At 34.7% G+C, this 22,959-nt stretch overlaps 1 protein-coding gene and 1 long non-coding RNA gene across 14 annotated transcripts in view; both read left to right on the forward strand.

The window, feature by feature from the left end:
* Positions 1-1,092: 1,092 nt before the first annotated feature.
* Positions 1,093-22,959, forward strand: part of Cip4 (formin-binding protein 1-like Cip4) — a 49,464-nt gene continuing 27,597 nt past the window's right edge. For 5 of the 13 annotated variants that reach the window (XM_015187464.2, XM_033381876.1, XM_033381877.1 and 2 more), the window contains exons 1-2: positions 1,346-1,476; positions 2,190-2,296. In XM_015187464.2, coding sequence (XP_015042950.2) covers positions 1,455-1,476; positions 2,190-2,296 — 129 coding nt within the window. In that variant the 5' untranslated portion in view covers positions 1,346-1,454. Of the gene's footprint in view, positions 1,288-1,345; positions 1,477-2,189; positions 2,297-22,959 lie in introns of those variants that run through there. The other 8 variants (XM_033381878.1, XM_001353577.4, XM_015187474.2 and 5 more) reach the window with 7 other exon arrangements.
* Positions 6,548-8,087, forward strand: LOC117184441 (uncharacterized). The gene is made up of 2 exons (XR_004469797.1): positions 6,548-7,575; positions 7,723-8,087. It is a non-coding gene; the product is annotated as an uncharacterized lncRNA (long non-coding RNA).

A 22,959-nucleotide genomic window follows, 5' to 3' on the forward strand; every position in this document is an offset into this window, starting at 1 on the left:
AGTCAAGTAGAAAATAGGTTAATTAATCGGATAAAATTATGTGGGCTTGGCAAAATGTTTTATCTAGCTGGTAATATTCCACGGAATATCAAAATCCGGGAATATGTATAATAGAACTTGAATTCGTCAGTATATTTACGGTATATTTTGAAAATTAGGCGGTATATTTCGGTGCTGTTCTGAGGGTCATACTGTAGAAATACTGGTTTTCGCCGCGCTCCCATGTGGTGTTTTTTAGTGCTAAATGGTATTTTTGTCAATTATTAATTTCATTTTCAATGTTATATAGAAATCCAATAAATGCAAGTATTTCAAATAGACCAATCATGTATAGAATTGATTGGTCGTTTTTTTGAATCGAGTTTGAATTCGCCGCAGTTCGCCCCAGTTCGCTTTAGCAACAATGAATGTCCCATTCCATACACAATGTTGCGGCAACATTTACTTGAAAACCGTTTTTTGGTCAAAATAAAATAAAGGTAATTAAAAGAAGCAATCTTATAGAAAATTTATTTATCTATGGGATAAAGCTAAGTGGGCAAATCTATATAGCTTGAAATATAGGCGATACCCGACTCGCCGCAGTTTCGCTTTTGCAACAATGAGTCTCATTCCATACACAAACATGTTGCTAATTCCATGCACACATACCCTGGGGGAAATGGATGCTATAGAGTTGTGAATACATTTGTCTTCCAAGGCTCAGTAGGTATCAGGATCGAGATAAATATATACAAGATACTAATAATACACATGAATAAGTCAAAAACATATCAATTTGATAAAAGGTCTTAATAAATTGCGTTTGATCTACATATAAAATTAACAAAATAGGGTGCACAAAGGCCTATACACGCATCATGTCTTTAAATACCAGCAACATTGCAACTGATTTTTCGTTGAACTATTTTGTTTAAACGTTGTTTTAGTCAAAATACAATAAAAGCAAGGATTACAAACCATCCAATCTTGTAGAAAATTGATTCATTAATCGTATAAAATTAAGTAGTCATGGCTAAATGCTTTATATAGCTAGTAATATTCGACGGAATATCAAAGACGAGGAATATGTATAATAGAACTTGAATTCGTCAGACCGTATATTTTATCAGTGGGTCCGCGGTCACACTGCCCACATTATCAAAATATTTTTTGAACCGGGCGGTTGCTGCGCGCGTCGTTGTCGAATAAGTAAATACAGTAAATAGAAATAAATAAGTATATAGAGAGCCGTTTTTACCCTTTTTTTTTTGATCCGGCCGTTCGTTCGGGCGTTTATGGCCAAAGGTAAAAACGCGATATAAAAAGAGAAACAAATTGATGCTATGTTCCGTGCTTGTGTGCGAGTGTGTGTGTTTGTTTGTTTGTGTGTTTGTTTGTGTGTGCAAATGTCGCCCGAATTATGACGCATTCTATTAAAAGTGCAAGCCGCATATTGAAGAAACATCTGAGAAATGAAATTGTGCAACGAATCGGGTGAAACGAGTTGCAAGGGAAAAACGCCTGCCTAAAGAGTGCGTGGGAGGAGAGACAGAAAGAGAGGGGGTACGAAGGTGTGCGTGCAAAATGTGTGCGAATTATGTAAAATACCAAAACAATAGATAGAAAGAAAAACTAATTCAAAATTCCAATTGCACTCGCACTCTCTCTTGAACTGCAGCCCATGATGTCTTTCTCTCTCTCTCTCTCTCTCTCTGTCTCTCTACTGCGCCGCTGCAGCGCAAATGCCAGTGCATTTCCCTTCGGTTTTGTTTCTTTTTTAATTATTTTCCTCTCGATTATTGGCGCTATCCAGAAAAACGGTCGCACATTCCTTTTGCTGCAGCTACCTGCCCTGCGCCGCTGTCCATCTGCCGGCTGCGCTGCATTGACACGTCGTCGGCTGCAACATTCTTGTTTTATTTTTTTTTCTGAGTGGTTCGTCTTACCTGTTTAACCACCGAATTCGTCGGCCGTGTCTCCACGTTTATCGAGGGGGAATTAGTGCTCTCAAAGAACGCGCAACGTTGAAACAAACCAAAAAAATTAATTAACCTTTGCGGGAAATACATACATACAAACAAACGCCAGCAACAGCAACATCTCTCATATTTTACTCTTCTTCCTCTCCACTGTTTCGTTTCGTGCGCTTCTTTTGGATTACATTATCTTCGTTTTTGTTTTTTTTTTGTGGATTATTACTACTACAGTGGCAAGCAGTTCAAGCAGTAGACACAGCAGCAACAACAAACTGGCCGAATCGGAAAACGCAGCAGCGGAAAACTCCAACAACATGAGTTGGGGCACAGAGCTATGGGTAAGTTTTTCTCTCTATTGTTGATTAGCTCTGTAGTGGGGGGTGGGGAGGGGAGTTCTACTATGGGGAACTGTCTGATTGGATTATGGAACTCTCAAGATAAGCAGTAGTAAAATCCTTCCCGTTAAGCTTTTGTATGAGTGAGTGTTTTTTGTTGTTATTCTTCTATTGTGAGCGGAACTTTAGTTGAGAGGGAAGTTATTTCTGTGAGAACAAACAACTGTAGATTGGGATATAATTCTTATCAAGCTGAGCGGTTCTTCAAAGCAAAGGAGAAAAGTGGAGACACAACTGCAGATAATCATTTCATTGAATTATTGGAACTCTTAAGGTAAACAGTTATTGAGTGAATAATTCTTATGCACTGTGTGGGAATTCTTTTATGGTAAAGAGAGAGAGGTGGTGCTTCTCCTGATAGGGAAATCTAATTAGATTATAGAACGATAAGCTTGGCAAAAGACACGAGAGGGAGAAATCGATTTTGCAGATGGGGATCGGGGGAATATGATTATCCCTTTTCTATTGGATTAATGGATCTTTCAAGCTCGGAGGCCTTCAAGAGTGACTTTTGCAGATTGGCAACTAAATGCCTCTCTCATTGAATTAATGGAATTCCCGAACATAACTGTAAAGTCCTTCCACTTACCCATTCCACTTAGTTCCTTATCAGCTTTTACAAGCCAAGAAATCATCTCAAAGCAAAGCAAAGCTCAAGCCAAAGCTAAAGTGCAGGCAAATGTCTCAAGAACTTTACGTTCATAATGTTTCGCTCTTCTCTCTCTCTCTCTCTGTCTCTCGACCGCTCTACCTCTCTCGCTCCGTCTCTGTCTGCGTTGGAACTTGAAACTTAATGAAGAAAAAAAAAAACTGGTTTTGCGGGTTTTATGTAAATTGCTGCCATATGAGCGGCGGCGGTACCAAGCGTGCGCCGCCCCAGAGCGTTATTTCTCGGATATCGTTGTTGTTTTTTTGTCTTTTGCTTTTGCCTTTGCCTTTGCCTTTGCAGTGTAGAGTTCTATGGAGGAGGCCCAAAAACACCATTCCACCACTTCTTCGATTCCAAGTACACCGGCTCCACATTATTTTTATTATATTTAATAGTTTTTTTCTTCTTCTTCTGCCTTTTGCTCTCCGACCGAATCTATGTACATATCTCTCTCTCTGTCTATCTGCCTCTCTTTCTTGGGTTAGACATTCGCTTAAACAGCTGTTTTTAATCGTTTTCTGGTTTCGTTTAGGGCGTTGACACGCCCATTCTAAAAGCTTACCTTTTAAACATTTAAACTTAACTTTTTTTTTTGTTTTTTTGCAATGCTCAGCTGCTTTTTCCTTCCTCTCTACCCCGCTCCCTCTCTTCCTCTCTCACCCTCTCGCCCTCTTCGTTGCTCGATTTAGTTTTTGCTGAAATTTCAATTCAATTCGAGAGATTCGGATATCGATGGATTTCGTTTTTTTTTTGTTTATTTCGGGGGTAGTTTTGTGTGCACTCCGCCCCTGGACAGAGGACGAAGGACGGGCAGGCAGAGCAGAACCAGCAGCCGGCGCAGCACACCCTCGGAAGGTGTCTCTCTCTGTGTGTGTGTGTGTGTGTATTGGTGTTTGTGCAACTCTGGAAAATGTGCTGCCGCAGCAGCAGCAGCAGCAGCAGCAAAAGCCGCTTCTGCCCAGAGGAGCCTCCATGTTGCCATGTTGCCAGGGCCCCGAAATTGCACGTCTAGACAGCATTTTGCAATCTATTTGTTAAGCAGTTTTCCTCTCTTTTTCCTGCTACGTGGTCTTTTTTTTTGGGCCTGGCTCTGGTGTCAACTCTACTCTGCCTGTCTGCTGCTAGTTTTCCGCTTAGAGCAGCTTACCCAAGTATTTGTCTGGCGGATTTGCATACGGATCTCAGGGCAGCGGCAGCGGCAGCGGCAGCAGAAGGGAGCCAATAAAAGCCGTAAAGGGCTACCAATTCCGTGGGCGGCGGGGGGTTATAGAAATAAAACTGGAATAAAGTGCAAGAAACACAAACAAAATTCTTTCAAAATTTATTGGAACTGTATTGGATGAATATCTCGAGAATTCGATAAATTTCTGTTAATATTCCACGAAAAAACATTTTAACTTTTGTCTGGGCATACAATTAATCTTGAAATTAAAGTTAATATTCATTAGAAATTATGCAGATTCCATTCTGGAATATATTTTGTTCCGCCTTGTTTTTTTGGTTAACCATTTCTTTAGGCTTTTCGTTTTGCTCAACGCTTTTTGTGATATGATTCATGATGTGGGTTATAGAAAACCAGTTTCTCCCTGCCCCAATGTACATACGAACCCCTCGTACCCCTCGTACCCCCCTCCTTGTGGCAAACATATATACATATGTATATCTCTTTCGTTCAGACTCAATCTCGAATCATTGTTGAAAATCGGTAGCCAGGGGAGCGCGTAATATATGCCCATAACTGTTTTCCGACTCGCCGAAATTTGCATAAGTGATTTGCACACGAAATACTCGATATTCCACTTGGCCTCCCTCCCCCGCCCTCATTCGTGGCGCCCCCAAAATGAAAGTGTAACCAGAAAGATGGTTGGTATTTCTTTTTTTTTTCGGTTTAATTGAATTTTTTTTTGTCTGTGGCTGGAAAGCGAAGCGCGGCCGCACTATAAAAAACCCATCATAATATTATAATATATATATTTATAATGCAAAAAAATCATAGACATCCCCCCGGAAGGGGGGGGGGAGGGGGGGGGGTGGTGCGGCTAAGCGGGTCAAATGCGGGTCCGCCTGCAATCGCCACTCGAGCACAAAACTTTCTTTGGATTTTTCGCTGCTTTTCACTTTAATTAAATTTAAAGCATGCGCCGGCCATCGCGTCGCGTCGCCGTCTCTTAAATTCCATTAAGACCCGACCATCGCTCCACCGCTCGACCGCTTTGCATATGCAAAAAAAAAAAAAAAAAAACTTAAAAACTTGAGGCACGGATAAATAAAAACTGTTGTTTTTTTCGCTTTTTTTAAGCATTTATTTCGACATTTGCTGAGTGGCGTGCGTTTTTGGGGGGAGGGAGGGAAATCTCTTTTTGGGGCAGCCAACCCACCCCAATGGGTCGTCTCTTGCGGTCCCTCCTACCTCGCTCTCCCGCTCTCTCTCTCTCTCTCTCTCTCTCTCCGTCTCCGTCTAATGTTGTTGTGTCTATAGCCGGGAACTAAAAATAGTTTTGTATTTTTGTTATTTTAAATTACTTTTTTGCCCAGACAAGGTCCAACGCATTGAAGATGAGGCCTATCTAGAGGGGAAAACAGTTTTTTTCATGATAATCCTTGGGAATAACACCTGAAAAGTCACCTAAAGACATGCTGGGTAGATTATGGAAAGGTTTTCCTTAGAACATAGAGGTTTATCCATTAAAATTCCGCCTTAAAAAAAGTTCATATATAATCGAAGGAATAATATGTTCGATGTGTTCGCATTTATAGAGTATTTCCTTAGGGGCTATGCCCCAGACTCTATTTTCCTTTCCAGCTCATCTTGCAGGCCATTTTTCCGCCTTCCCGCTTCCCAGCCAGCAACCAGCTGATCGTAGGAGCCTCCGCCGGGCACTTGCCCGAAGATCTGTTGAACTTCAAGATCGAACGCCTCTCCTACCCCCCACACCCCCACCCCCCCTGGCACTGGCACTGGGGCTCCTCTGAAGTGCAGCTGTTTAATGTTGTCGAGCACTGTGTAAATAATTCGTATCGTGGCCCGTGCCCCGTGCCCCGTGCCCCGTACATCGTTCCTGCGTATCACATGACATTGAAAAACACTCACCAAAAATGAATGCGAATGAATGCGAAACATTCAAAAAACGTATTGTTTTCAAATGGAAAACATTTTGGTATCTTTTTGTTTAGTTTCTAGTGACCCGCGGACTTGTTGAAATCATTTTAATGTGTCCAGAGGTGTGGACAAGTACGGGGAAAACGAAAAACCGGGACACGAAGCTCATATATCTTTTCACAGCAGGCTTTTTGTCTGGTTTGGGGCGCCCTCTTCTATTTCCAACGTGTCGGCCATGATTGAAATTCTATCACCCCCACCCCCAGCCTCAGCCCCACACCCCACACCCCACCCGCACAATCAAGAATCACCCTGATTCCAGGCGCTTGCCTAAGACTGCATCTTACCCCCCAATTGTCCTTCGAGATGATGATTTCCTTGGAAGGGTCACGGCCTCGCCCTCTGCCCTCTGCCAGGACATGGGGTGGACTCTAGCTCAAGGCCAAGAAGCATCTCAGTAGTTATTATATAGGCACTTTGCTATGGGACAGTGGTAGGTACACAAAGGAGGAATATAAATTATAGAGAAAGTAGAAAGGTTCAAGGGCATCGAAACCGTTTTTCAGGAAACACTTAAAAAATACCTCTAAACTATCACATTAGATTCATTGCAAAGGGATGACCTACCTGTTTGAGGGTTGTTTGAATCGCAACACGGGACCAATCGTAAAAACAGGTTCATTGACAGTAAGTGGGAGGAGAGAGAATATAAATGAGCGAAGGATCGATTTGAGAGGATTTTACATGGTTGAGAAACAGGATTAAGATCGAAGTTAGTTCACATTATCGCCGATAGGTGGCGCCACCAAGTAGTAAGGATACGGGACAGCGACTTTTTACACTGAATTACCAAATTCGCAACATGTTGCAGCAACATTTGCTTAAGCATGTGCAGCTTGGCAACATGTTGAATGTAAGTGTGCATCATATTGCTATGTTATTACGTGATCATGTTAAATAAATACTTATAAGATATTTTATTAACATTGAATTGGGAACCAATTTCTGCTATGTTATTAACTGGTCAAGTTAAATAAATACTTATAGGATATTTTATAAACATTGAATTGGGAAAACAAATGTGTGAAGTTTCTGAAATTTACATCCTATAGAAAACATAGGTTGGAAACCTGGGTATCTAGATGTCCGTATAGAGGGTTGAATGGTAAGAGAACACAAATTAATGGAGATATATATAGGAGCACGCAAAGAATAAAATTATAATAGGAAGACATCAAAATTAATTAATGCTACTTAGAGTAAATATACGTCTGTCCCGTATCCTTACTACTTGGTGGCGCCACCTATCGGCGATAATGTGAACTAACTTCGATCTTAATCCTGTTTCTCAACCATGTAAAATCCTCTCAAATCGATCCTTCGCTCATTTATATTCTCTCTCCTCCCACTTACTGTCAATGAACCTGTTTTTACGATTGGTCCCGTGTTGCGATTCAAACAACCCTCAAACAGGTAGGTCATCCCTTTGCAATGAATCTAATGTGATAGTTTAGAGGTATTTTTTAAGTGTTTCCTGAAAAACGGTTTCGATGCCCTTGAACCTTTCTACTTTCTCTATAATTTATATTCCTCCTTTGTGTACCTACCACTGTCCCATAGCAAAGTGCCTATATAATAACTACTCACAGCTAACAGCTAGGACATAAACTAGTAATCTTTCAACAACGATGGATGACCTTGAAATCATTTTTATCGATTCCCAACCGGAATCAACCATAAATCTGGACTCTCAGCCGAGCTCCGTAGACCTGTCCTTGATTTTTGGGATTAAGACTCAAACCTATCTCGAGAGCAACTTGACCTGGTTAAGTGACATTAAATGGGATGATGACGACGATGACCCAAGGAATGCAACGTCTAATAATGATAATCCAGCATACATTTTCCCGGATGATGACAACATTTTCGATTTAGTAGATAATCAGGATGATGATAAAAGATCTCAACTCCAGGAACTACTTCGGGACGAAGATGATGATGACTTAATTGCTGCGGTAAAATTAGCTGAGGCGAAATTTTAATAATACGAATACATATTTATATAATAAGAATATTTTATGTATTTTTCTAAAAATAATATATACATATGTACATATATAATAAATATAACACATTTAACCACTATTTATTTTAAATGTTTCTGTTTTACTTTTGATTGGTTGAATTTCACTTCCTCTTATTACAAGAGAATCATAGGATTCGTTTGAAACAGGTTTCTTCCACGTGAGGATTACACAAAAAGAATAAGTGGATTTCAGGTAGAATACTGATGCTTTTGAATGAATTTATTGAGTAATTTTCACATCATTTTATACTTAGTTGGTAAATTTATGTAAAGGTATTTATATTTAAAACGCACAGATTATTTCATTTTTAAATAAATATTATATTTTTCGCTTTAATTCCATGTTATGCTTAAATAAAATATGCATATTGAAGTCAATTCTCAACCAAAACAGTTCAGTTCCTGGACATAAGTAACATCGATAAAATGATGATTTTGATTTTGAATAACTAAAGTTGTGGATTTTTAAGGTGTGTTTTTTCAGTTCATTGCGGGAACTAAAAGATGTTTTTAAATAACACAACTCGCAATGAAATGTCCTCATTTCGAAGTGAAAGTGAACTAACCTATCTCAGTAACTTACAGTTCTTATATAGGAAGTGAACAGCATATGAACAAAAATTCTATGCATTTTGTTCTGTTTATATAATTTTTTCATGTTGACGGTTATATAAGACCCAACATGTAAATATAATATTTGAAACAATATATACAGCAGTGTATCCATAATTTATCCCTTATTACTCAACCACCAATCAGACTTGAGACATCTGGCCATTACAGCTTTAAAACCATTTACTTATTATCACTCAACTACCAATCTGCTCAGATCACATTTGTATAAAATTGAATTAATGAGAGTATAAAAGATCATGCAATCTTTTAAATAATTTAGTATAAAATCGTTAGTAGGTTGAATAGTTTCTATTACTATAATGGTATGTAAGAATATTTAAATCTCTATATAGAAAATGATAAGCACTTCATCAAATATATACCTAGGCTTTCCTAGAATTACTTAACGAGACAAAGCCGGCGGTTGGATACACCAAGGTTGAGGACCTATGCATAGGATTTGAGTACAAGATCAATGGATGTAAAATCAAAAAAACATCATTTGGAAATAAAGTAGTCCTTTATTTATCTGATAAGGACAACGAACCGCTTTGGATATTTTTACCTAAAAGTTATGTGACCAAATTTTCCACAAAAACACCCTTTAAGATGTTGAAGGAGCATGGAATCTCACATCTTATATATAAAGGAAAAGAGATGAATAGATATAGCACTGCCCATTTCCAATTTATATGTAAAGAGTAAATAAAGAGTTCCCATTATATATATGTAAGAGAAGAAGAGACAACTATACATGTAAAGACAAAAATAAAGAAAAAGGTTACGAATATACACACATATGTAAAAAAGAGATGGCTAGATATAGTACTTATCATTTCCAATACATGGGTAAAGAAAAATATAAGGGAAACATAGCAAAGACGTGGATATAAAGAGTCCTGCTCTTTGAAACATTATCAGTAATAGATTCAAGAAGTCAGCTGCAAGATGCATGCCAAACAAATAAAACTTTTTTAATGCAATTCGAGGAGATGATCTTCGAGGAGCACGTACAAATTCTTGAAAATTTGATGAGAATTTTGGAAGATCTGGAGGAAAAGGAGCTTCAGTACTCCAAGTTTGGCTTTCATTATAAGCTATGCCCCTGGAGTGATGACGATGCAACGGACGGACCTGACACATGCCTGTGTCATACCCTACCAAATAAGAAAGCAGAAGCTATAGACCTAATGTTAAAGTACTATAACTTAAATAAAAGAATGTATCCCAGCTCAAAAATTCAATAAACATCTTAAATGTCTCTGAAATAATATTGTGTTTTATTTTAAACGAATTTTCTTAAACATTTTTATTATTAACTTATCATTATAGTTAAAATCATTTTTCTTAAATTGTTTTAAAAAACAATTTAATGTTTTTTTGCTGCTTTTAAATATTCCATATAGGATACAGTAATGACCGCATGTATTTGAAAAATAACCTTGCAGTGGTTGTTTATTAAATGTAAACTTTATGGAATTTTTCCTTAATATTTTTAAAAATTCTTTATTTTGAGGATATTGACCATATGAATCAAAAAATTCGGCTGAATATTTGTTTTCAAAGTAAAAAGCAACCCAATGAGTTCCTGAATAGCTTGAAGAATCTGTGTTTGCTATTATTAAAGCAGGATATTTCGAAATTACTTGAGGCAGCTGATCAGAGGGATAAACTCCTTTAAAAATTCTTTTTGTTTTTGAATGCTTGGAAAGCAACTTATCGATTTGTAATGTATTCATTTTTACAATAGTACACGAATATTTCTATGTTTATCAATATCAATCATTGAGTCATATTCACAGTATACCAGACAAGTAACTGCTTCTGTAAGAGGCTCCGAAAATCGTCCTTCAATTCGGATGGCTCCTTGTGATATTAAATTTGAGCATACAGTTGAATTGTGATGGTCTGCTGTTAGGTCAAATGCTAATATAAAACTATTTTTATCAAACATTTCCTTTGTAATTTGTAAGCCTCGATCATAATGTTTTATTCCACTTGATCTGAATAGCATATTATATCCTCTAGAGCTTTGAGCATTTTCAGAGTTCGAGAAATCAAACTCAAGTGCCTGCGATGGTACTTGTACTCCATTAACCAATAGATTAAAGCGTTGAATTTTAAAATGTTCAAAATGGAAGGGGTTTAATGCCCGATTTCCAGAATATGATTTGTTTTTTACCATGCAAAAAACCAAAAAATTGGGAAGCTGTCCAATAACTGCATTGTCAATTGATAATGTATTATTTCCTGGATATATTGTAAATGATTTTACTTGAACTTTGCTGTATGGATAAATGGCATTTTTAGTTTGTAAAACATGATGATGAGCCAATAAAATGCTCGGATTAATAGTTATGTGGTTCATGAATAGTTGGGCCTCCAATATTTTAAGATTTGATTCAGTTTCAGATTCCATTAAATAAAATGCTGTTTTTTCAATGTTAAAAGTAATCCTCAAATCTACATTATTTATAAGCAGTTTTGGTTGATTAAATATATCTCCATGAACTTTTCCGAATAGTTCAACCTTATTACTGTTTTGAAAAATATTTTTGAGCATAATGGATCCATCGGTGTTAACGTATCTACCAGATAATAATTTACCATAATTAGGATAATAACCTTGAGTGGCTAAGTGACTTTCACTGGCATCACTGCCATAGTTTAAAATCGTTTGCAAATACGATCTATAATGATAGTTATTATCACTCTGAGAAACCAAAATATTATTTAAATATACGGACGAACTTCTAAACATTGAATGCAAAATATTATTCACTACTCCAACATCGTTTCCTTCAATGTTGGTATTATCACTTTTTCTTAGTTGCACAACAAGTCTTAAGTAAACACTTGATAGGTCTCGATATGTTTCCCCATTTCCTAAGCAAACGAATTCAATTGAAGAAGCACTGTCCAACGAAGCTATGGGGTTATATGAAACTTCTTCTGTTCTCAGAATAGAGCTTTGTGTAGGATGTGGCTCAAATAGATCCAATTCGCTTTTCATACATTCAATATGGGTGGTCATTTTGATTTAGAAAAAATGTCTCTTATAGTTAATTTCTTTGTTGATTTTTTTTTTTGGTTCTCGACTGCGTATGTTTGCTTCCTTCTTTAGATGATAAATGAGATAGTTTTTTCCTAGACCTTCTCTTTTTATTCTTTTTACCTGCCCCATTCTGGAATCGGGTTAACTTATTAATGGCTTTATTTGACAGGTTTTGCAAAGCAATTTTACTTTGTTCTTGGATAATAGTTCTTAAAGGTTTTCGACCAAACTCATTTATTACTGCCTTTCCAGTCTCAGTAGCTTGGTTTTTAATAGCGTTTATCCCCGAAAGGAATAGTGGTTTTATGTAATTAAAAAGACCACTAAAAAAGTTCCCAATTCCTCTACCTTGTTGGATAACTCTGGGTGAAACATAAAGACTTCCTATATGATTCAACCCTCCTCCACACTGATTTAAATAATATTGTTGATAAGATTTCGTCATGATGGTTATTTCTACTCTGAATAAATTTCCATCTTTACAGTATTATTTATAGCATTTCTTTTCGTTTTTTAAAGTGAAGGGTAACAAAAATTGGAATTGCTGAAGATTCAAATGGTACTTTATACCCTTTGGAATCGGTAATTAAGATCGAAATTTCTTTTGGAGACCATATTTCAATGGGATAATATTCAATATTGTTGAATTGTATAAGTTGCTCTTTTCCATTATAATGTAATACTCGAAGACATCGAGGTCTTTTATTTCCAACACATCTTGGTTTGATAATGTCAGTGTAAACAAAAATCAAACCATTTTGAAACTGTTCAGACTCTATTGACTCATTTTCATATCGAAATGTTTCTCCATTTACTAAGCTAATAACGAATTCTGTTGTTTCTTCAGATGCGATTGAGGTATTCTCAGGCCTGCTTTTTATACATTTATTTAGATATAAGTCTGTAATTCCTACTTCCCAGTCATCGTTCATGTTTTCAGGAATATTTACAATGTTTGTAAATGCACACTTAACGTTATCATGATATACATTTAACGAATCATTACTAAGTAATGTCACGAAAAACTCTGTTACATTTACCATTTTTAGTTCTACGTTCTTTGCAGTTTATTAATTATAGGATAACCAATTAATTTTGTTCTTTCCAATTTGCACGGCCTTACTGTTTCTAACAGCCCTCATCAACTTTTCTCGTCCACTTACGTATTTCAAGTCTTGAAATGGATTTGATTCACTTTTATACCTCTTAAGTTTTACTCTTAGCTTTCGCTGTTTATCAGTAAGCTTCACTTTAGTCAATGCTGATTTTTTTGATGCTTGAGTGTCTAAAAATGAGGTATCCTCAACTTTACGCTTATTAGGTTTTGAGTTGAAAGATTTTTCGGTCAGAAAATCTTCATCATCGATGTCGTTAGGTAAATCAGAGAACTCATTTGTGATAGAGAGTTCCTTTTTTGAGGACTCATTATTTTTATTGTTAAGAATGGAAGTGTTAGGTTTTACATCTAACCAAACTGACTCGTCTTGGGTTTGTATTCCAATGCTTTGAGGTGATGAAAGTCGTTTGTTCTGCGTAGTTCGTATATCCATTGTCTTATTTCTTTTTTTATTTTGATAGTAACACAATTCTTGACGTATTTTAATCCATTTATTAAAGTCGCTAGTTTTTTTATCATTTAAAATAGGCAAAAACGTTATATTTATTAAATCGTTTTTCTGGGCATTATTTACCAATTTTTGATATGCATTCGGATGCATTAAAATAACTTTGGTTAATTGATGCTTATTTTTAAGCATTGTTCAATATTTTTCCAAAAATCCCCGAAAGCAATGAACTTATTAAAACAGGTAAAAATCCTCCTTTTTGGATGAGAACTTTTCTCTTAGAATTTATTGACCGTTTTGGACATGAAATAAGACGTAATGCATTTTTATACTTTTTTAGAGCATATAGTTGCTTTTTTGATATCTTATGATTTCCTCGCAGAGTATTCAACACTATCTCCACTAATGCTTTTACTAACTCAATGTCACAATTACTTATAATTGCATTTCGAAGTTTATTATTTGCCCTTTTGAGCACATACAATAAATGTTTGTTCGCTTTCAGTCGATTTAGATTCTTTTTGTAAACCATTTTCATCTGAAAAGCAAACTGTATACTCAGAATTAAAAATATGTGTACGAAATCTAAGGAGATCATTTATTCCCTGAGTAAGATCAATAAGTAAATAACCATGTGGTTCATCTGTCACCTCCTTATATATTCTGAAGAGCTCCTGAGAATTTTCAGGATAAATTTGTCTTGCTAAGCATTGAAATTGTAGCTTATCCCTAGGATTTTTGAACGCAACGATGTATTTTGTGTTTAGTGAAATATCTCGAGTATGTGATGATTTATGAAATATATTTTGTGTAACCACTATTACGGATAAATTCCTGTGGTGTGATCCTTTTGTAAATAGCTCACAGACATTTTTATTAAATGCACCCATCATTAAGTCATCTAGTATTAAAAGAATAGGCTCATGATTTTCATTTTCAATTGTTTCGGGAACTCCTTTATAGTATTCGATGGTATTAAAATTTGGCTTAGCATGCTCCTCTCCATAACACCAAATTATTCGATTAATTGAAATGCTCAGCAAATCATTTCTTTTGTTTATTAAATTTTCTAAAAACGTTGTCTTACCAGATCCTGAAGGACCGCAAATAAGCATTGTAAAAGGATGTATAAATTGCTTAAACATTTTTGGGCTATGTTTTATTTATTAATATTTTATAAATGTTTTCTAACATCTAAGATATTCTAATTACGCGTCTCCTGATCGCGCTTTTTGGGGCAGTTTTTTTCTAAGTGAGTATCAGAGCCGCAATAATTACAATAAACAACTTGTGTGTATCCGCTTTTGTGAGGATCCTTTTCAAACAAACGCTTAAATGAATCCATTTTAAACAACTAGTTACTACAAGTGCTGAATATAAACTGAAAATCTAAACATATGAGTCACCATTACAGTAGATAGCGTAGTTAGAATTTTCCAAGATAACAAATAGCTTAAATAAATTATTTAGAGCACATCTAAGAGGAATTTTTTTGTGGATTCTACAGTTTGTAAAAAAATTTGGATAAAATGTGAGACTTTTTCCAATATCGATATCAATAATATTATTTGTTAAATACTTAGATAAAAACTTTTTTTTAATTTCACCACGTACAATAACGGTGCTAAATCTATTTAGTGGTGAAAGTATTTCACCTAAACTTAAATATGATATTTCACCATCTGACCATTCCAATCCATTTATGGTTTGACGATTAATATTTTGTTGTTTAATCATTTCATTATCCAATTCATTCAGATGATATGGTGGTTTGAAATGAAAGAAGTTTGGTGTTACTGTTCCGGTTTGCATAAACGCCAATTCCTTAATAAAAAGTTGTTTATTATTTCCAAAGACATATTGAAAATCAACTATAACGCTTGAATTCCTGTCGATTGTGTTCATGTTGGTTTGAGATTTTGTAAGAAACTGAATGAGTTGTTGATGCCTATCTCCTTTATATACAGCTCAATTTAGTAAGAGTTCTTAGTTTTACAAAAGCATTCAACCCAAATGGACACGCTTCAATCAAAAAGAATTAGGTCCACTAGAAAGAAGCAGGATCACGAAGTCATTTTCGGTCTCGAATATTATGTAGTACATAATTTAAAACTTAAATGCGGTTTTTCAACTACAAGAAAATTCACTCCAATGATATGGATGCAGCAAAGCAAAAACAATTTCGTCGGTTTAGATAAAGATGAATGGATGCAATTGGTTACATACAAAGAGTATATCCAATTGAAACTTGATCAGTATGATTTTTTGATGCCTGATACAATTATAGACCATCCATTATTACCCACAATTAAGTGTAATTTTAGATTTCGAAAATCAGATAAGCAGTATGTGTTTATAATAAATCAGTTTGGAAATAAAATTGAATTTGATAGTGAGTCCTGGAGATCGTTTTTAAGATTAGGCATTTTTTTTACCACATTTTTATGTTGGAATACGATACTTAAGCAACAAATTATATACCTCTACTATAATAATATTATTCCTAAGTGTGCAGCCTTACAAAAATTTGATGTTCAACTAGCTGATTTAGACGGTACTTATGATAGAAATGTGCAAATAGATTTAACCCGTTTATGCTTTGAAATTTCCAAAAAAATGTGTAATCAAATAAAACGCGATGTTCTTGAGTATAAGCAAACACTTTTAAATAAGCAATCATCCCAACATAACAATAGAAAATAAAAAATTATATTAAAAATGAGTAAGCAACAAGTTGTTAATGAAATACATAAGCCTGCTAGAAGAAATTTTATTCGTCGTAAATTCGTACAAAAGGGAATTAATGACACGTGGCAAATCGATTTAGTTGAAATGATACCCTTTTATAAGGAAAACAAAGGATATAGGTACTTGCTGACAGTAATTGACACGTTCTCGAAGTTTGCATATGCAGTTCCCGTTAAGTCTAAAACAGCTTTAGATGTTTTATCAGCATTGAAGAAAATATTAAAAATATCTAAACATAAACCTAAAAATATTCAATCTGATCAAGGAAAGGAGTTTTTTAATGTAGCCTTCGGAGAGTTAATGAAAAAGAATAACATTAACCATTACCATACATATACACACCTTAAAGCATCTATTTGTGAACGTTTTAATAGAACATTAAAAAATCGTATGTGGAAAATCTTTAGTATGCAGGGTAATCATACGTGGATTTATATCTTGCATGACTTACTAAAAGATTATAATAATTCATATCACCGTACTATAAAAATGAGGCCTATAGATGTAAACAAACAAAATGAAGAGTTTATTTTGAAAACAGCTTATAATATTTGTAAGGTATTTCCTAAACACAAGTTTTCCATTGGTGATCCTGTTAGAATAAGTAAATATAAAGGTATTTTTACAAAGGGCTATGATCCAAACTGGACAGCCGAAGTTTTTAAAATTTTAAAAGTAAAGTCTACTAATCCTGTAACATATGAGCTGGAGGACTATAAGGGGGAAATGATCAAAGGCTCATTTTATGATCAAGAACTCCAAAAAGTTAAAGATGAAAATGCTTTCTTAGTGGAAAAAATACTTAGAAGGAAAAAAGAACAAGTTTTTGTTAAATGGTTAGGTTTCGATGAAACACACAATTCATGGATAGATAAAAAGAGTATATTAAAATAATTAAGCACGCAAAATATTTATCAGATTTAATTTATTTTTGTGTATTTTTTTACATTGAAATATAGTTTTAATTATACACAAATTAAAAATAATAATAATATAATGTTAAATTTACTTATACCATATTTTGTGTATTATTACTAGCACCTAAAATATTTTTAATTTCATAGTGATTATGAGCTAATGTTGAAATATTATCAGGTAATATAAATCTTTTGTCATCCTTATAATTTAGACTTATCTTATTTACAATTTCAGTATAAATTTTATGACCTCTACTTCTAATAACTCTCTGTTGTCCATAATAAGTTTTTTTATGTTTAATGCATTCAATATAATGAGTATGAGTTAATCGTTTAACTACTGACTTTTTTACGCCTTTAACCTTTTTTACGTTATAGTCAGTGTTATCATCTTTAGCAATTAAATATGAGTATGCTTTCGCTTTTAATCCTGCAAACGACGTCATTATTTTTCCTGCATTTTCGTCTTTCATTAATCCAAGCTCTTTGTTATTAGCGAGATTGATACCGAATCTGTTTGAGGCTAGGTAATTGGATGTATCAAAGCGATTAGGATTGAATTTAATTAAATCATAAAAATCTTCTTCTGATGATATAATAAATGAATCTGTATCCATATAGAGTATTTTTGATGATGGACATTTTACAGAATGAAAATTATAGAAATAGTCATACATTAACCATTTTGAAAGTTCTAGTACACTAACTCCAATGTATATGGGCTTATCATAAAAAATTCGGGACTTAGTTGATTCAATGGCAGCCAAATTATCTCCAAAGATTTCAACACTGTGGAAATTATGTCTTGCTATGCGTTGTCTAAACCCTGCTGAGTTTTGTCTTGACTCATAATGCTTAACTAATGCAACCTCACGACGTTTTTCTACATTCTCCATTGTTTTACCGTAAACGGCATTAACCATTAATTTGTAAAAGTTTATCTCAAAGTCATTGCTAGCTAATTTTCTAAGAGATGTATTGAGGTCAATATATGGTTTCAGCCAACAGGACTGATTAAATGATAAAACTCTAGATATTTTTTCTAAAATCATACCTTGCTCTATACATAACTGTAGCTGCTTCAAATGAATTATATAGTTCTTTTTATCACTTAAGTCAGCTATTAGTTTTGTCTGCTTTCCTCCTGGTGGAATCTTATTTTCGGGGCAAAAAGGTAAACTATTATGCTTATTATGAATATCATCAGGATATCGCAAATCTACTTCTAAAATATATCCAACATCACTAGATGCCGATATGCTAAGAACGTTGAAAGATGAAATTTCATCGTTACTTAGAAATTTAAAATTAGAAAATGGAAGGGGTTGACTCATAGCCCATCCATATAAGTTGTTGGCGTCAATATATGAAAGGAAATTTATGGGTTCGTTAGGCTTAAATTTATTATTTAAATATTTGTTATTTGCTGTTGCAATCCGTTGAGTGCATTGAGTCAATCCTCCACGAACAGCAGTTTTTAAAAAATTATAAATGTCAGGATCACTAACAAGTTCTAATTCTACTCTTGTGTATTTTAACATTGCATCCCATGAAACTGAAGGAGCAGTAACATAATTAATGGGGTCTAACCTGTACACTCGGGAACAAAGACTCCTAAAATTCTCAAATACATCAGCAAGAATTAAAACATCGCTTTCCAAATATAATTTTAAATAATCTCTAATAGATTTGCAATTAAATGCGTTCCAAACCTTCTGGGCAAAGTTGTAGTCTTCAACACTACATTCCTCATCATTCAGTGAATTATAAAAATTATCTCGCGAAGGAAGCAGGGATTCATCAAATTTTTCAAAACTATCCAAATAATCATAGGGAAATACTCCCTTTCGTCGTAGCATATCAAATTTTTCACCTTGATATTTACTTCTCAAAATTTTAAAATTCGCTATGTTCATATAACTAGCGAGTTTTTCTAAGCTTGAATTTAAAAATCTATTTGAATCTATATATCTAATTTTATATTGATGAAGATAAGATTCATCGAGCTTACAAATTTGAGTTAACGCAATATATAACTCTTTATTGCAAGGAATGGGTCTTAGTTCATCTTTTATTGACGTAACAAATAAATGTATATCATAACGAGATAAGTTATGAAAAACTACCGGGAAAAAGGGATCGCTTAATCTAAATGTCTGTTTACACAGCTTATGAATAGGACCTACATATTGTCCTGTAAACTGATCAAAGAATTTTTCTCGATCATCATCAGAAATTTGTTTCTCGCAGGCATAGCATTCACCGTGTTCCTGGTAATCCTCTTCCCAAATGTTAAACTGATAGATTGGTTTTTTATAAGACTTCCAGTACTTCTCATAAAGTCCATCGGTTTTCATCCTAAGTGCTTGACAAAATTTTTGGATACAATCCGGTCCTGAAATAACGAAATCATAATGTTTATGAGTTTATTGCCTTTGCTGGAATGTTAAAATATTTACCTTCGTATGTCCACATCTCATTTAGATGTTCATTGTATTTATGTACAATATAAAATGATGCTGCACATGCTGTATGCCTCTGTGCCATAGTAGTTGATGATTTTGATGGATCATTAAGATTTATATCGTAATTTTCCAAAACTGCTTCGATGTCAGCATAAATTACTACTGGTGGAGATAGTTTTTTAGAAAAACTTTTGAATACAGTTTTGGTATTAGGTTCAGGATACAAAGCAGCAACTTTTCCACACTCTTTAGTGTCATGTATAGTATTTGTTGTACTATAAAATTGCAAGCAGTTCTCGCAAAAATATGCCGTATTATGGGATTTACTATGTTGTGAATAACATAATTTTCTCATGCACGTTATATATGCATAATGCATCATTTGCATATTATCACTATTAATTCCAAGCAAGTTTATGTGGTGAGTCCGAATTTTCTTAGTCCTCACTGTGGGTCCCACAACGTTTTTTCCATTCTCATCGACTTCATAAACATTGATGCTAAAATCCTCATTTGCTGATTCGAATCGCTTGATTCCTTTGCTTGTTATTGGAAACTCAATTCCGGAAAAATTTAATCTTACTCCTTCATAATAAATGATGTCTTGCCGTATGTTTCCGCATCGATAGGATGATGGTATTGTTAACTTATCTCGGGAAATTTTTTTTAATGCTGCTGTTTGATATATAGTTTTAAGGTGTGTTCCATAGGCTAATGATGCTAAAACACACCACTTGAAACAAAAATCATCGTCATTTTTAACATTTATGAGTGCATTTCGTGACTTAATTTTTTTGGGAGCTTGGATAAACCTGTTTGCAGCGATATGCTCTAGTTTTATCATGGTAAGTTCAAAATATTTAAAACACTTTATTGCCCAACCTGAATCCTTCTCCTGGAATTCACTGCTGAGAGTTATCAAATTTTCTATTGTATCATTTAGATGATCATCAATCAGCTCGTTTTCATATATTGGGTTGTATGGCGTAATGAAATGCTTCATTGTTTCTGTTAAGCTTTCATCATCAGTGTTTTTAACGTATAATCCATATACTTTTAAATTGTATTTTATGGATCTGTACTCACTCATGCAGTGACGCAATAAATTGATAATATCATTTTTGCAATCATAAAAAAACTCTTTTAAATCAATCTGTTCACTTTTATTTGAGTGAACACGATATGATTTTAAAGGAAATCGCGACTCCGTTGAAATTAAAATAACGTTTTCATTTTCCTCTAGTTGAGCTGCTCTTGCATTCTTATGTTTGTCCGACATCATATGGCGTCTTTCCCTAGACGAAGGGTAACTTTCACCGCAAATTGAACAGTCAGTAATCCTTAGGTCCATCGGAGTATCCAATCGAGGCCGTTTTGAAGCTCCTGACGTTGAAGCACCTTGAAGATCACTTGAATTAGATCCTTTGCTCATAAGAATCTCAAAAGCATTCCTAGGTCCCAAGCATGCTTCATAATGACTATCAAACTCTATTAAGTCGATGGACTTAGAGCAAAGGTCACACACTACATTATTACGCAAATCAGAGCATCTCTCATAATGAGATTGAAACTCTGAAAAGTCAACGGACTTATCACACATGTTGCACTGAACTTTTGATGCCATTTTAAGTTTTATTTATTTATTTATTTTTTTTTTTGTATCGAACTAACCACTTTCACTATTGAAACAGGACTAAGGGTTTCCTTTTTAAATGGTATCTTTTTAGGCCCCTCCCAAACACCTTCTTAATCTTTTATATCCAAAACAACAGTACCTGTTCACAAACCTGTTTCAAACGATCCCTACTGGGTCAATCTAATAATATGAGGGAAAGGTTACAACCTCTATTCTACCTGAAATCCACTTATTCTTTTTGTGTAATCCTCACGTGGAAGAAACCTGTTTCAAACGAATCCTATGATTCTCTTGTAATAAGAGGAAGTGAAATTCAACCAATCAAAAGTAAAACAGAAACATTTAAAATAAATAGTGGTTAAATGTGTTATATTTATTATATATGTACATATGTATATATTATTTTTAGAAAAATACATAAAATATTCTTATTATATAAATATGTATTCGTATTATTAAAATTTCGCCTCAGCTAATTTTACCGCAGCAATTAAGTCATCATCATCTTCGTCCCGAAGTAGTTCCTGGAGTTGAGATCTTTTATCATCATCCTGATTATCTACTAAATCGAAAATGTTGTCATCATCCGGGAAAATGTATGCTGGATTATCATTATTAGACGTTGCATTCCTTGGGTCATCGTCGTCATCATCCCATTTAATGTCACTTAACCAGGTCAAGTTGCTCTCGAGATAGGTTTGAGTCTTAATCCCAAAAATCAAGGACAGGTCTACGGAGCTCGGCTGAGAGTCCAGATTTATGGTTGATTCCGGTTGGGAATCGATAAAAATGATTTCAAGGTCATCCATCGTTGTTGAAAGATTACTAGTTTATGTCCTAGCTGTTAGCTGTGAGTAGTTATTATATAGGCACTTTGCTATGGGACAGTGGTAGGTACACAAAGGAGGAATATAAATTATAGAGAAAGTAGAAAGGTTCAAGGGCATCGAAACCGTTTTTCAGGAAACACTTAAAAAATACCTCTAAACTATCACATTAGATTCATTGCAAAGGGATGACCTACCTGTTTGAGGGTTGTTTGAATCGCAACACGGGACCAATCGTAAAAACAGGTTCATTGACAGTAAGTGGGAGGAGAGAGAATATAAATGAGCGAAGGATCGATTTGAGAGGATTTTACATGGTTGAGAAACAGGATTAAGATCGAAGTTAGTTCACATTATCGCCGATAGGTGGCGCCACCAAGTAGTAAGGATACGGGACAGACGTATATTTACTCTAAGTAGCATTAATTAATTTTGATGTCTTCCTATTATAATTTTATTCTTTGCGTGCTCCTATATATATCTCCATTAATTTGTGTTCTCTTACCATTCAACCCTCTATACGGACATCTAGATACCCAGGTTTCCAACCTATGTTTTCTATAGGATGTAAATTTCAGAAACTTCACACATTTGTTTTCCCAATTCAATGTTTATAAAATATCCTATAAGTATTTATTTAACTTGACCAGTTAATAACATAGCAGAAATTGGTTCCCAATTCAATGTTAATAAAATATCTTATAAGTATTTATTTAACATGATCACGTAATAACATAGCAATATGATGCACACTTACATTCAACATGTTGCCAAGCTGCACATGCTTAAGCAAATGTTGCTGCAACATGTTGCGAATTTGGTAATTCAGTGTAAAAAGTCGCTGTCCCGTATCCTTACTACTTGGTGGCGCCACCTATCGGCGATAATGTGAACTAACTTCGATCTTAATCCTGTTTCTCAACCATGTAAAATCCTCTCAAAT

The sequence above is a fragment of the Drosophila pseudoobscura genome, chromosome X, assembly GCF_009870125.1.
Source record: "Drosophila pseudoobscura strain MV-25-SWS-2005 chromosome X, UCI_Dpse_MV25, whole genome shotgun sequence".
NCBI lineage: Eukaryota > Metazoa > Arthropoda > Insecta > Diptera > Drosophilidae > Drosophila > Drosophila pseudoobscura.